The sequence below is a fragment of the Ascidia mentula genome, chromosome 5, assembly GCF_947561715.1.
Source record: "Ascidia mentula chromosome 5, kaAscMent1.1, whole genome shotgun sequence".
Classification (NCBI taxonomy): domain Eukaryota; kingdom Metazoa; phylum Chordata; class Ascidiacea; order Phlebobranchia; family Ascidiidae; genus Ascidia; species Ascidia mentula.
Genome location: NC_138570.1, coordinates 3,748,305 through 3,763,852, shown reverse-complemented (window position 1 = coordinate 3,763,852; position 15,548 = coordinate 3,748,305). Strand labels below are relative to the sequence as shown.

The 15,548-nt window shown below is 40.1% G+C and overlaps 2 protein-coding genes across 6 annotated transcripts; one reads left to right on the top strand and one right to left on the bottom strand.

Moving 5' to 3' along the window:
* Positions 1–216: 216 nt before the first annotated feature.
* On the bottom strand, positions 217–14,788 carry LOC145901908 (uncharacterized). Of its 5 annotated transcripts, none has more exons than XM_082989724.1 (15): positions 14,633–14,788; positions 14,068–14,466; positions 13,839–13,881; positions 13,672–13,765; positions 13,199–13,344; positions 12,329–12,866; positions 11,451–11,546; positions 11,289–11,386; positions 10,390–11,038; positions 10,173–10,284; positions 9,654–9,765; positions 9,475–9,500; positions 9,122–9,217; positions 4,347–4,435; positions 217–1,621 (listed from the first exon to the last, which is right to left on the bottom strand). In XM_082989724.1, exons 1-15 carry the CDS (start codon positions 14,684–14,686, stop codon positions 1,579–1,581), a joined length of 2,595 nt encoding a protein of 864 aa, XP_082845850.1. In that variant the 5' UTR covers positions 14,687–14,788; the 3' UTR covers positions 217–1,578. The 5 variants fall into 5 exon arrangements, with proteins under 5 accessions (XP_082845850.1, XP_082845851.1, XP_082845847.1 ...); XM_082989725.1 differs by having other exon boundaries at positions 14,068–14,463; XM_082989721.1 differs by having other exon boundaries at positions 217–4,435.
* Positions 4,893–8,652, top strand: LOC145901910 (uncharacterized). Its single transcript, XM_082989726.1, has 4 exons — positions 4,893–5,085; positions 5,640–5,679; positions 7,312–7,415; positions 8,332–8,652. Exons 1-4 carry the CDS (start codon positions 5,027–5,029, stop codon positions 8,411–8,413), a joined length of 285 nt encoding a protein of 94 aa, XP_082845852.1. The 5' UTR covers positions 4,893–5,026; the 3' UTR covers positions 8,414–8,652.
* Positions 14,789–15,548: the final 760 nt, after the last annotated feature.

Genomic DNA, 15,548 nt, shown 5'->3' with positions numbered 1-15,548 from the left:
CTCTACGCTTCTAGGTTATAACCTCTCGACCTTGGTGCAAGCTAATTGGGCACCCTTCGTATCACCATGTGGAAATTAAACTTCTTGCCAAACTCATGCTTTTTCACTAGAACTTTTTCCACGACAATGCAAAAAAATGAAAATCGGGTAACGGGAGACTTGGTTTATTCTTTGTCTTACTTTCACAAACATATTAACGCAAAAAAATTCGCCACATGGTGGCTGACGAGGGCAGAGGTTACTCTTCTGCGGGATTGGATTGTTCGGCAACCAACATAACAGTAGGTTTTCCTTTCAAGGGCGCCGGAAGGTCTGCAAATCGCTCTTCGTTCACATTGACCAAAATCTGTTGGGCAATTCATTTAAAGCACACAGAATCACGAGGGGAGTCACCTATGCAAGGAATGAAAAACAACAGGGTTTTTGTCACAGTGCAAAATAGGTGTATATCTGGAAAGCGAAAACAATACGTTAAAATCACAAACAATTTGAAACGTTAGCGCAACAACGATATGAATTTTACCACGAAACTGATTTGTGCAGCGCCAATCCTATTGAAGTACTGCAATGGTAGCACACCAATATAAACTAAACATCAAAAATCAAAGTATAAAAATGCACAAAACACAGTATATATGAATGGTACTTACTTTACAGCGTTGATATCAAACAACATATCTGCAAATTCGTGATATAAAATACAGCAAGCACGCGGTAAATTTTTTGGTATTTGTGTAATGGGAACACCGTTTTTACAAGTTGTTGAAAGCGCGCGTAATGCACAACGACAAAAAAAACAGGACAAAAAAACGCAATCAAAATTGAAACAAAAAAAAACACAATCACTCTGTATGTACAAAAAGCAACCTATGATTAAAAAGGTTTTTCAAATGTCTGAATCCGCACAAACGGAAAACGTCCAACCAGCAGCAGTAGTTACCTTGCTTAATATACAGAATGTAATACGAACACATAATACACGAACTAGCAGTCACAACAATGCGACGGACTTTCACAATCAAAAAAAAAAGATTGCTTTAATTTTCAACAAATTGATTGAAGTTAGTTTTTTCGAGAGGACGTAGTGCAAAGTAGAATTTCCACCGTAACACCTTAAAATTAACGCGAAATGAACCACATTTTTAGCGTGAATTAATTCGATAAAGACTTCATGAGTATAGAACAGCAACTATGAGTCGAATGTGGGGTTGCTACAAAAAAGTACAACACAACAGATATTAACTGAATTTTGCCAATATTCAACTACATCACACATGCACAACACAATGGGTTTTGCCGAAGGAAATGGAGTCTTAAAAAATTTACTTGAGAAAATCACAACAAAAAATAACATATTACGAAATTTTTAGTGTCTCAAATCCTGAAATGCAACAGTAAAATATGTACATGAAGTTGTGCTGTGTTTATACTGATGTTTGTGTCCAGTCTACGGTAAAAAACACACAGCACACAAGGGCCTGCGAGTATGTTGCAACATAAGGGGGTCGCTAGGAGGGTTATATGAGCCTACTCCCGTAAAAAATGCCACCCCCCTTTACTTACTGACCGATCCATACATCACGCAACCTTCACGTTGATGTGAGATAGATCCAGCATGTACCTTGAAAAATACGGATAATGTCGGATTAGAACGTTGAGTGCATTAAGAACAGCGACATTATGATGTTGTGGCGCCAACATAAGATGTAGATGACGCCAAAAACACGAACGAGAATTTAAGTGGGCTTAAACAGCAGTGAAGATAACGTTTTTTTATTATTAAGAACTATGATTGTTGCGGACACACCGCAGTGACGTCACAATGACTGGTTGTCGCAAAACAACACCTAAAACAATTTAAAATAGACTGATCTTAAGGCATAAAATTACTGTATTCTTAACTTTTAGTAAGTCTATTTTAAATTGTAATGTGCCTGGCAGCAATAGTAGTATAACACCTAAGACTCTTCGACGCAAGGGTCATGAAAAATGTCCAACTCGCACGCACGTGGAAGTGGATATTTTTAAAACTCCCAGACTTGTCGCCATAAAATGGAATTCGGAAGTTATTAGGCGGCGTTCACCAATACACAAATGCGGTTATATACCATTTTGCTGGTTTCCACTTGGCTTGTACACAAACAGGTGTGAAAATTTTCCTGTACTGGATTCTGACGAAATGTGCAAGTGCATTTGATTTAGTCTGGGTGCGTGTGTTAATAATGTTTATTTTCTATGAAATGAATCCGTTTAATTCGTATAAGAGTAGCACTAAACACGACCCGGTATTTTAGTTCAATTACATTTTCCTTAATTAAAGATATCGTTTCGGGTACATATAGGCGCCCATCTTATTTCAAAATAACGCCAATGCGATTATCTGACACCCGGCAGTTTGGTGTCATACTGAACTGTGGTTAAAACCCATGGCGGCTTTCGGCTTGGCGAGACGACTTTGGCATTTGACTTGGCAATGTATTGCAAGTTATCAAAGGAAACGGGTATAGGAAATGACGTCATCGAAGCAAGGGAGTGCGAGTATGACGTCACGACTTGGATTGGTCTTTTGCGAACAGGAATTGTATGTGGCATCTCTTTTCGCACATATTTTTAAGCTTAGAATGTTGCCGAAGGTTTATGGAACAAAATGTACATACAGCACACAGTAACAACATGTAACTGTTACAAGAAACTGTTTACCAGACAGCGCAAAAGCCACAAGGAAGAAATCCCACCACTTTATTGCTCACACATCTGCGGTATCAAAACTCATCGATTCACAACCGATTATGCGTTACTAGTCTAGCTTCAAACCGAATGAAGGATTGAAAGCGGACATAAGGGATGTTTCAACGTGATTCATTAGCGATATCTACACTGGCAGATAACCATCTGTATAAAATGACCATATCGACGGTCTGTACGTGTCTTCAAACACCGAGTCGGGAATTTCAACGGCGAAATAGCAGAAACTTGTGATCAAGTGTTATGGCGCACAAACATCTTTAACACATGCTAGATACGATAAAACACATAATTACTGATTCCGTGTATTGCGTAAATAATAAATCCCGACTTTTATTTATATGCGATAGATCCGTTTTCATGCGTATAGCCTACCGTACAGTCACAGTGAGTGACCCGTAAACTATGGGAAGAAATCTACGGTCGTATATGAAGTCACATTATGTGACTAAATTCCAATTATCCAACGCACTCCCGCAAGTCTTTTTGGTAATAGCGGAAGTATGGGCCCAAAAACTCGATTTTTGTGCCACGCCAGTGGCGATTCTATCGATAAACCGCAAGGGTTATGAAAGCAAATGCACATGGAGACCAAAAATATACCTAAGCGAGTTTATCACAAGGGCGGATCGACAAACGACCAAGTTATCGGCAGTCTGACTTGTTGATTAGGTTCAAGCAATCAAAACATGCCCGATTCGAGTCGCAGAGAGGGTTGCGGCTACCAGCTTTGATTGATATTGATCCTGCGAAACCGCATACAACGCTCAGGCGGTTGGAGTCGCACGGCCCGATGGCTGTGGTCGGATCAAAAGGACAATAACAGTATGTTGACACGCGTTCGGTGACACGGTCGGTAGGAAACCGTAGGTGTGGTTTTGGTAAACGTGATTTGCGAACGTGGTTTAAACTGGTTCTAATATTGAAAGGGTTAAAATCTTAAGAGTTCTGTCCCCTGCTGCTGGGAGAAAGCGCAGACTTAGGACTAATATAGGATAGATTGATTGGAGAAGGGCACATGTTGTTTGGTAACGTCCTGTTTCAATGGAGGTGTTGGGTGAAGGTGCAATTCAGTTTGTGCCGCGCTTGCACAAAACTCTTGAACAATGTGATGGATCGTTTCGTACTAACTCCCTTTATGTTTGGTTCGATCATTGATAGCAAGTGCGCAAAGATTTTACAATTTAACGAGTAAAAATATGCGGTGTTGTGCAATGGGAAATGCTTGGCGATTCACAGTTGTTTACAAAAAGTCTTGGGTCACGGGCTTGTTTAGTTATGACACGATGGACAAATTTACACTTACCTGGCAACAAAATACCAGCAATCCTTAAAGGCTTATTGGCGCAGAACTGGTTCACGACATTCGGTTCGGAGGCAAAAGTGGAGTTACAAAACATTGTTCCTTGCAAAGTTATTGTAACGTAACATTCACAAATATTGCGACTTGCTGGGGCGCCCAAACGGTTGTAAACTACTCAATTCACAACAAATTTAAGCATTCCAAGATTATTAACAAACACCAACTTGGTGCAGAAACATGAACGAATTATTTGGTAAAAAAACGCAACAAAAACGTGATACTTATTAACGACACATACCTGTCGTATTTTTCTGCAAATTTTTCAGCCGCATGTCGCGTCTTGAACTTTCCCGAGATCACGTGATTCGCTCCGTCGTACGTCACTTCCTGGTAAAACAGCAACTAGTTTGGTTCATGAATTCACCAACGCGCTTACAAGTTCGTCCCACGGGCCACACAATGCGACACAATATTTGTTGCTTCACAACTAAAGAGAATTACACGATACGAAGGTGGTTGTCATGATGTTGTAACGAAATTATTTCGACATGTATCGCACAAAACCATAAACTAAACCAAAAAAAACAAGCTTACAGCAGGAAATGTGATATATTATATTGCATATTAAGTTTAGAAGTTCACGATCACAGCTATTGCGGCACGTCACAAGGTAAATATTGTTAATGCAGCGCAGCAACTATGGGATCGAACTAGGACGTGTGTCATAGCCGTAATTAAACTAGCCTATATATATATACTTTATTCATACATCACAACTTAAACCAACAACATATACGGTGGACCCAAGAGATGGTCTGTACACATCAATAGGCAAAAAGTCGAATCTGCCTCCGCTTACCGCCAATCACGCGGGCAAAACAAAACGTCACAGACCGGCGAAAAAGGCACGGCGGGGTTGGTATATGAAACGGCGGGGATGGCCTGGCAGTACGACTTGCTTGACCGACAGACAGGAAGATGCATTTCGCAGTCGGGTGCGCGTGTATGTTGTTTGGAGTGAAGTGCGAATATTCGAGGTAAGTGGAGGTGTTAAAAGCTTGGACTGTCGTGTGTGTTACAGATCGGAAGCAGTGAGTGTGAAGTTGGGGGTTTAAGGTGTGAACAAATTGGCCTCAATCTAAAACAGTGTCATGCTGTATATTCTTGACTTTTTGTTTTTGCCGCATGAGCCATAAAAAATGTTTATATTTATGATTGCGCCGAATCTTGTGCTTTTTACCCTTTGCTTTGTCATAAACAGCAGCACAAAAAATAATTCTAGCCAAGCACAAAACCTAATTGAATCAAAAAGTGGTCTCTTTCGCATGTGTTGCAATTACACACATTCTTTCCAATTTGAATCCATTTCACAATTCACATTGTATGAATCATCATGTTGTATCGAAAAAGACGGCAACCGACACTGAGGAACACGATAAAATTAGACGTGTGTACGCCTCTAATTAAAACGCTAATCCTATTAAAGTAAATATTTACCATATAAAGACGACCTATTTTGAGCCGTCATTTTTGCGGTGACATGTTGGAAAAAAAGATTTCACCAATAAAACCTGACCTTGTTTTATCGCAGGTTACGGGGTCACTCGAGGTCAATCAGAAGCCCCCTCAAGGTGAGCTTTTTTTGCAGTGTTGTGCTCATGGCAAATGCACATAATTAAAAAAGTTACGATTTTTTTGCGCCCCTTGGAAATCTACAACGCTAATCAGCTTGGAAATCTACAACGCTAATGTTCATGGCTGCATTACGATAATTTCGCAAAAACACAGTAAAGTTGATTTGTGCGTTGAATCACATTGTCGCGGCTATTAATTATTTATACGCTTCATATGTTAAAAGCGGTTGAAGGAAGGGTGCTCTTGGTCACGGAAACTTGCCATTGAATCGTTGGCGAATGTTTACAGCAGAAAGCAGTGAGTCAATAACATTAATTTTATAAGCTGCACACATTAATTCCACTGTTTCGACGTATAAAGTTTCATTGGTGCAGATTAGTGTGACTATAGACGATCCTGCCGGACAAACGGTCAGGCAAAGTCTTCCACTCTGCGGCAATATAAAATTACCGTCATCTGTTGGTTACCCTGGGTGCAACCATGAGACCTTATAGGTCGAAACAGTGGCCATCTGTTTACGGAAATATCGTGAATTTCCACAACATGACCCTTTTCCAAGAACTTGCGCATGACGACGAGATCTCATTGGTGCGCGCTAGAGCATGACGACAGAAAACCGCGTTTTTCGCAAAATATGTCCAGCTTGTGTTTGGTGTCGTATTACTGGGTATCGGGTAAGAAGAAGAACGACCCAAAGTGACAGAAACGATTAATTAACTGTGTAGTGTAAGCTCAAGCTAAAAGGTTGGGTTCGTTTTAACACGGCTTTGTGTTCGCTCTACAACTCCCTTCAAAGTTGAATTGAGTTAAAATTACAATGGCGAGAATTTTCACAGTTGGACCCGTTAAGTGTTATCTAAATCAGAAGAAACAGCACCTGAGAATATCAAGTTTCAGAGGTGTTTGGAACGAAGCGCTGTGTCCTATGAATTAGTAATACGGACCGTGTAACGAATGGCAACGCTTTGGAGAGGAAAATTCACGCTGAAGTTGAAACTCGATTAGCCGAGATAGGTGCTCGCAGCAAAAACAGTTTTTTTTTTCAATATTAAACCATCACCGACACATAACGTTTTTTAACGAAGGAATCTTGGAACAGATATATCCCAAAACGTAAATACAATTTACAACTCTTGGAAAAATTGGGTAGTTAACGTAAGTGTAAAAAGGTTAAGGAGCACTGCTATGTTATCTTGCTAGCAGTAGAAAAGGCATGTTATTCGCACTGCGCCAGGCCCGGGAAAGCAATTCGATACCCTGCCATTTCCAACCCGCAGAGCTACATCATCGTGAACACTTTATCTCCCCATGTGACACATGTGTACATATTATTTGACACACTTGACCAAAGATCTGATCAATCTCATTCTCGCAGCAAACCACCCACCACGGGCAGTACGTCACAAACTGCATTGTGACGTAACAAGGGCAATGGCAACGACTTCACCTTCAGTCTAGCCGCTCGAAACAAACAAACAACATCCATTTGCTTAAATTGAATCAACACATGTGACATTAGTAGATTGGGGACTTATCGCTATTGTTTTTGCATATATGCGCATAACACGAAGGGAATTAACTGAAGAACACCGTCGCAAATAACCACATATTTCATTGTTTTTGCACAGAAATACGAGGGTGCATTGACCGATGACAACCTAGACTTGTTGTGGTGGCTCATGTGCGGGGTTTTCCTCGTCTTCGCATTAACCCTCATGCTGCTGTTTTGCTGGTAAGCGTCACGTTCAACTGACTGATAACCGGGAAGGGTTTGATGTGGCCTTTGAGGTGCGGTTCAATGAAACCTCAAATTTTGGGTTCACGATGAGTCGTAGCCTTTTGGGCAATCCGCAAAAAAAACATGGCAATTTTGTGCGCGCGACAACGTCCGTATTGTAATTGTTATGTTAAGCTGAATAACGCATTTCTGACTTTGCAACTTTTACGAAAACGGTAAAACCACTGCGCCCATATTTTGTGGAAATCGCTTTGTTCGTTATTGGACAAATATAACCGGACTTCTTTTATGTAAGGTCGAGAATCGTTCGCACACAGTTGTCACAACTACAACACGGAGTATAATTTAATATACAATCTGTACAAATGGTCTGCAGACCTCAAAAAAAATGGCACCCATTTGACAGAACTTAGTTTGAAGCGCTTACATTATCCCACTGTGTACTTGCGCTATCAGGAAATGAACGATATTGAATTCATCAAAATCAAATGTGGATAACGTATGCGCCGATCCCTACCTGCCAAGTAAGGCCATCGTATAAAAGTCAGGTAATTCCTGCACTGGATTTGGAACGACTATTGGTGGATCTTCGAGTATATCTGCTAGAATGGCTGGACCACAGTAAATACGTTATTACTCGACTTTCACCACTGTTTTTGTTCGTGACATGAGCTAAATACCACCCGGATGTAACTCTTCCACGTTGAAAACTTCAATCTTAATATTTACAAACGAAGAGGGTTTCGTATGTGCAAAAAAAGCCAAGAGGGTTTCGGTTTTACGAGTTAGAACCGTTATATTGACTCGAATACTTCGATCATACGCCACAGAACCTCCAAGCCGGCCTAACCTCGACACCTACGGTTCGATACCTATGGTTGAACATTAAACACCGACCGTTTTTTTGCAGCATGAAATGGGGTGCGATACGACGATACGCGGAAAAGTTCGTACGAAAGTCGGAAAAGTCGCCCCCTGTGACCGAGGTTTGAGCAGCGAGGAAGTTTTGACGAGGAATGTTGGAATGTTTAAGTATGGACAGGGCCATGACAGAAAACATTGGTGGGTGTTACGTCCAAACTCACAGGAGAATGTTTGGGCGTGGAGGAGAATCCGATACATCACCAAGTGCTAAACAACTTTCTGCATGTGGTTTGTTGTGAATTCGCGTGTATATTGTAATTTCCTTCGCATTTGGCGGCAAACGCATGAATAAAAAGCGACCAAAGTGCGGATTTTTTTGGCTAGCAACAAATATCGCTCACTTTGTATATAAAGAGAAATATTTTGGGATAAACCCAATCTGCATTGTTTTGAAGACGATTTTTTCACATTGAACTGTAGTATAAGGTAACCCAAAGCGAAACGGCTTGAAATGACCAAAGACCACCTTAACAGCATTAGAAGCAAACAAGGTGAATCCCCACAAACCCGCAATCAGAATCCTAATCTCAAGGCATTTGATTGACGTGAAGCACCCGACCCAGGAGTGTTAAGTGATCAACAAACCAAATGCGGGCCGAAAGTCAAGCCAGTTGCACAAAAGGAATGCCTTTGCACGGTCTAAGAAACTGCGCTCCACCAACCAGGCTGACAGCTTTATCCTAAGTGTCGCAGACAACGGCAAGTGTAGCGTTCAGAGCGATTGGACGGAATGCAATAACAAGGTCCAAGGTCGACCAATGGGATGCGAGACTCACCGTTACCGGGGCAACCGAGTTCATGAGCCGTTCCACCGACGAGAGTTTGGTTTCTGCGGCCAGGTTGCTTACTCGCACAACGGTTGGTGTTGTTTGCTGAGAATAGAAATCAACGATAGGTTGTTAGTTTTAGGGTTCAAGGCAATATGGGAAGTAAAAAAATAAAATTGTGCTTTACAACTGGCAATTACCGACAGTGGTTAAAAAAAAAATTTACACTGGATTTAATCTGAAATTAACTTGCGAAAATTGAAAATTGCCAAAGCTAAAACGAGCATTTGAGTTTCAAATGGAAAACCACATCAGTGTAAAAAAATCTACACATAAACAAAGGAAAAAAGACTGCCACGTACCGTTTGAACTGGTTGTGTTTGTCCTGCTGAAACAAAAACACATGCTCAAATAGTGGTATTGTAGGATGGAGATTCCACGAAACAACAAAATATGGCCTACCAGTAGTTTAGCACCACTTCAGTGAGCTGGCACAGATAAACAATTGGAAAATTAGAAAATAGGAGTTTATAAAACAAACCTGCCCCCTTCGCCCTCGACTTGCGAGCAAGAATTTGTTTCCTTCTTTCTGCTTGTTCTTGCATGAGAGTCTTGTATCTCTCTGTTTCTTCCAGGTTTCCCATCTCCCAAACCTGTGACAAGACGATAAACAATGCACCGTGTTCAATCTTAACCATGTTTCCTCAGAGAGATTTACACAATCAGACTCCTGGTGAGGTTTGAACTCATGCCCTTGAGCATTCTGGGCGACTGCTTTACCAAAAGCATGTGTACCAGTATGCCCACTGTAAAAGTGTGCTTTTGGGTCTTAGGTTGGTGGAATAATGTCTGTGGATTTAAATATGAACCTCACACGGAGTATGATTTTTTGCATCTAGCTCTGTTAGGTAAAGCAGCTTACATTGGGCTTAGTTGCATTGCCACTGTATAATCTAAGTATGATGTATGTTAAAACTGCCCATAACCGTCACATATATTCGTCCTTTATTTGTGGATAATAACAGAGTGATGACAGTGAAATGAATAGGATTCCTAATACCTGTGCTTGTGCAGACCCTGAAGCCAATTTCTTGACCATTGGTGGTGGCTTTAATCTCGAAGATGTGACTGTTTCTATTGCAGATACCTCAGTTCTAGGTTTATTTCCAAGTCTGAAATAGAATGCTTCATCAATACTTTGGAATAAAAATATACCACAAAAAGAATTTAGTAACTGAGTAATCGGCTTTTTCTTCTAATTTTATAACCATTCTTACCTCTTTCTCACTGACTGCTGTTTCTGTTGATTGTTGACATCAACAAATGAAGGCCTAATGAGAGCAACAGGCTGCTCGCCAGGTGTCCTTTGTCGAACATTAGGCCTATTTGCCTGAATGGTAGGCTTCGCAGGCCTGTTGTTTAGCAACGGAGACACATTTGGGGTTGGAAGCAGACCGTCTCCAACAGGTTTTAGATTGGACAGTTGTTTTGACTGTAGTGGGCGTACCACTGGTGCTGTGCTGACCGGTGTGGGGAGCAAAGCAGCTGGGGCTCGAGGTATGGAAGGGGGTGGTACAGAGGGGTTAATAAGTGGGGGTATTGGAATGGATGGAGGAGCCTTTAATGATGGTGGGGGGATATCTATACCCGGTGGTGGGGGTAAAACAGGGGGTGGTATCGGTATAATGGGTTTAGTGGAAATTGGGGTGGGTAAGGTTAGTGATGGGGGAGGCACAGCAATGTTAGGTATTGGTGGTGGCGGAAATGCTAGGGGTGGCGGGGGCATTGCCGAGGGAACTGCTGGTGGGGCAACAGATCGGGTCGACGCTGTTGTATTTGTGGCAGTGGGGTTAGATGTGGAAGGCACTGGAAAGGCTCTTGGGCCTTTGAAATGAGGGTTGATGTGAATCTTAGCCGGCTTGGTACCTGTGAAAATGGGTGTAATAGTTCAATGTGGATTCTAAACTGACCCCAAATCCTTGTAGAACCTAAATTTAATCCTAAATGTAATTATAAAACCTAAATTTAATCCTAAATGTAATTATAAAACCTTAATTTATTACTGACAAAAATGTTCAGTTTATTTCAAAAAAAAATTTAGTGATGACTTAAAATACACTTCACAAAGACTGTTCTTGATCACTAAGACAGATGGAAGTAGAATGTTTACACTTACTCTTTGGACTTGCACTTCGTATAGGAGAGTATGAGCGGCGCTTGGGAGAGACAGATCGCGAATTCCTTCTGGATTTTCTCCGGGGAGAACGTCGAGATCTGACAGCACAAAAATCCACGTTCGTTCACTGTACTTTGGTGCATAATGTGTTCTGTGCCTTACCTAGAATGTGACCTGGGTGATCTAGAACGTCTGGATTTGATCATTTTTCTCCTGTTGCTTGAACGGTGTGCTGGTGACAGGGATCTGGATCTCGACCTGAGAAGACAATAATCAATAATATGTAAAAGAATTACCAGGGTACAAAAAGTTTTGAAAAAGGTATTGATGCAATTGGAAGTGGATTTGAACAGTTTTGCATTAATTTAGATTTTATCAATCATAGTTAAAAAGATGTTTTGTTCTAGCAAAGTCAAATTTCTGTATTGGAACAGATCCGGAAACATATCTCCGGTAGAAGCATGGGCGTATCCAGGGGGGTCCGATTGTTTCCGAACACTTGGCATTGTTACGAAACAAGTGTCATTTTTCATTATTCCAAGAACGAAATGTCGTTTTTTGGTGGTCATGTTGTTGTAATGGCAAGCGGTTTACTTGTGTGAAAGTCAATTAGTTCAGTTGTTAAACATGTTGCCAATATTACGCATGTTGAAAACAACTGTTAGCGCTCACATATGTGCAAAGAGGAATACTGCTTGGAAAATAGTTTTTATTTGTATATTTTCTTGATAACGTAAGCCCATGTTTGATTCCTTTTAGTTACAAATATATTCAAGCCTTTCTTTGAAAGTAGTAGTAATAAAACTACGGCGCAAGCACTACCGCAAAAACTAGCATTGAGTGTTCCATAGCGTTACACAATTGTGCAAGCCATAGGAAGCCACCGTTTATGCAATTCTCGACCATAATTAACCTTAGTTTGCACCTGAAAATCGGGGAATTTCAAAAAAATTTAAGACCCCCACCCCTTTAAAAAATCCTTGATACGCTTATGGGTAAAAGTATGCATCACAAGAAAACTTCAGAAACAAACAATAAACCTGGAAATCTTCACAGACAGCTTCGGGGAGGAACGTCCACTAGAATGCCCATCAAAAACCACCTCACGCTTGGGATCGCCTGACTCAATCTTTGGGTTTTCTTCTCTCTGGTTCCTGGTCATCACTGTCGGGATTGGATTCCCAGCTGACGGAGGAGGTACAGAACTTAGAACACTGGAAACTGGGATAGCTGGTGGTGGTGGTGCTGTCGCAGTCGAAACAATAATAGGTAAAGCAGGTGGAGGAATTGTTATTTGTGGTGGAGGTGGTATCTGCAAGGCCTGTGCCACGATAGGGGGTGGAGGCCCCAGAAGTCTGATCATTTCAGCTGGAGCTAAAAGAGGAATATTTGGTCTTGGTGCTCTTGGTTGGAGTAAAGGGTTCAGGAAGTTGGAAACTAGTGGCTGTCTCATGATTCCTGCATGGGAGACAGGTTGGAAAGGCATTCCTCGTAGCTTCATTGGCATCCTAGGAACACCTTGCAACCTCATGTGGGACAGGTTGTTGTTGTGGTTGCCCATCCTTCCTTGCATGTGTGCTGCAAATGAACATAATACGGAGGTGTTATTTGTATCAAATGAAATAATGTTGATTTGATTACTTGTTAACTTTTTCAGTGTTTTTAGCACAACTTTTGAAACTGAAATGAGCACATTTTCTGCACAAAATTTGTTTGTATTGCAAGAACCATTTTGTTTCACGAGAAATTAATCGACAAAAAAATTTAAAGGGTTTAAATGTGTGTTGTTCATAACAAAAAAAAAAAACTCAAAAGAATATAAACAAATTTGTGTCACGTTTTGTGGAAACATTTTATGCTGGATTTTCTCAGGACATGGAAGAAGTTCAACACACAATGTATATATATACCTCTTCCTTTTTGAAATCCCCGTTTGCGATTTTGTCGGTTAAACTTCTTCTCTCTTTGTTGTTTGTCAAAATCTTCTATCTTCTGACGAGCTTCTTCAGATATCTCCAGTGTGTCGGGTATTTCTCGTTTGTCATTTGTGTTTGGCCTGCAGAACACAAAACTTTTACACTACAAACAAGGGATGTCAAACTCAATTGCTACAGGCTGTTGTTATCAACCTACATTCAATGTTGATTTTTTCAAACAAAGATGAAACAGAAATTTTTACTTGCATTTTATTTGTTGCATTGCAATGTAAATTCTTAAAATTTCAAGATAGTTACTTTAAATTTGCTATTCTCTAGTCTTTATGCATGCGCGCACTAACAGAACTAGCGTGATGCATGCCTCCAGTTTGACACCACAATTTATTAGGTTTGTTGCAAATTTGTCTTTCCCAATGAATAGTCTGCATTGATTACGTGACAATTACCTTGCAGGCTTAGAAACTGCTTTTCCATCTCGCTCAGAGCGAAAGCGATCACGTTCCTTTTCATCTTCATCACTCTCTTCATCGTCAATATTATCTGAAATAAATTTTACATATTATTTCATAAATAACAAGCACAAGTATTGGCAAATGTAAAATTAAACACTTACCATTGTCTTCAAGGTTCCTTGATACATCACCAACATTTGCAACCTAAGGATTTTGCAACCTTATTAAAAGTGTAACCATAAATTTCATAAAAAATTAGTTGCATCATATGATAGACAAAACGCAACCTTGTGACCATGAAATATATATAAACTGAAGCAAATTAAAGACAAGTGATTTTTAAAACAAAAATTTAATCATTTAAAGATATTCCAGATTCACAAAACATACTTCTGTATGATGATTATGACCAACATCCGATGACAACCTTCTTCTCTTGCTATCGCCAGCCATCCGCAGATTATCGCCCGCTAGTTTGACTGGCATAGTGTCAGCCACCCTTTTTGTTGGCGATGTTTGCTGTTCTGAAGTATAGGAGTTGGCATCTTTGTAATCTTCATATTCTTCGTGTTCGAGATAAGCTGAATCTCCATTCTTATGATCAGCATCATTGTTTAGACGTTCAGGTTTGTGAGTTTCATTTTGTATCTCTTGGTTTTCCTTGAACTGAAAGACATTCTGATGCATCAACTTGGCAGGTGGGGAAAAGTCTAATATGTTGTCATCTTGTCCATCGCTGTCATAGAGCAGAGCCTCATCATCCAGGTCATCATCCAAATCATCAGTCTGCTGTATGTTGCAAGTGTCAGAAGTTTAGTAAAGTTTGCAACAAAATTTATGATACTATACAATTTGCACAAATTGCAATGTAGGCTATTGGTTTTAATATCATTATCTATATTAACAAAACTTTAACAAATCCGACAAACAAAAATTCGTACGTTTTTACACTTACCCTTTTGTAGTTCTCCACCAGCAAATCGTCATCTTCTTCCAAAAAATCCGCCATTTTTTGCTGTAAACGGCTCGGCGAAAATGAAAGCTTTTAAAGTTTCTGCAGCCCTTTCACCACTTTTAACAGCTACTGGGGTGCTTTAAACGTAATTCCTACTTCTTTATATACAAAATTATTTTTTCAATAAAATAAAAGCAGTTGCAACGCAGACAAAACGGCAACTTTCGGCAAGGAACAAAATCCTTTTCACTAAAATCGGATGATACGTGCGGTCCAATAAACAAAAGGGAGGGTTTTAATTTGCGTTTTCTATGTTTAATCGATTTTATAAAACATATGGAAAAACAATTTTGGCTTATTTGACTGCTAAGGAATATTGTACAAACAGTATTTTAAACCAACATTTCGAAAAATAATATATAAATGTTTATTGATATGTTTTGGGCCTGCAAATAACTCTAAAGATATTTAAAAGTGTCTCGATGGCGTTGACGCGGGATGAGCCTCTTGGGTTGTAATAATTTCTTCTACCTCGTCCTTCAAAGTAATGGAATATTCTCTGGATAGCGAATAGAATAGACTAGACTGAATTTGCAGGTAAACACTGGGCTTTTTAAAGCTCTCCATTATGAGAGCTGATTGGTCAATAATGTCACGTGATATCACGAACCGCTCGAAGTAGTATATTACAAGAACATAAAATACAGGATATTGTCAGCCAGTACACATCGAAGATATATATATGTGTGAACCGGATATAGATGATTCACGCGTGCTGGGGAGTCACTGGTTCACATGGTCTGGTGCTCTAGGACGCATTGAAGTGGTTAGTTTAATGCAAGAGTATGTATCCTATGAGAATATTTTATATGGTAAACAGGATAAATGAATCACTTTACTCGAGAAAATTTGATGG

Excerpts from the sequence above, each read along its gene's own strand:
- LOC145901910 (XM_082989726.1), top strand. The coding sequence starts at position 5,027 with ATGCATTTCGCAGTCGGGTGCGCGTGTATGTTGTTTGGAGTGAAGTGC. Across the intron at positions 5,086-5,639 it reads GTGAAGTGCGAATATTCGAG|GTTACGGGGTCACTCGAGGT; the intron begins GTAAGTGGAGGT and ends GTTTTATCGCAG. Across the intron at positions 5,680-7,311 it reads CAATCAGAAGCCCCCTCAAG|AAATACGAGGGTGCATTGAC; the intron begins GTGAGCTTTTTT and ends GTTTTTGCACAG.
- LOC145901908 (XM_082989721.1), bottom strand. The coding sequence starts at position 14,686 with ATGGCGGATTTTTTGGAAGAAGATGACGATTTGCTGGTGGAGAACTAC. Across the intron at positions 9,766-10,172 it reads CAGGGTCTGCACAAGCACAG|GTTTGGGAGATGGGAAACCT; the intron begins GTATTAGGAATC and ends GTCTTGTCACAG. Across the intron at positions 9,501-9,653 it reads GTCGAGGGCGAAGGGGGCAG|CAGGACAAACACAACCAGTT; the intron begins GTTTGTTTTATA and ends TTTTTGTTTCAG.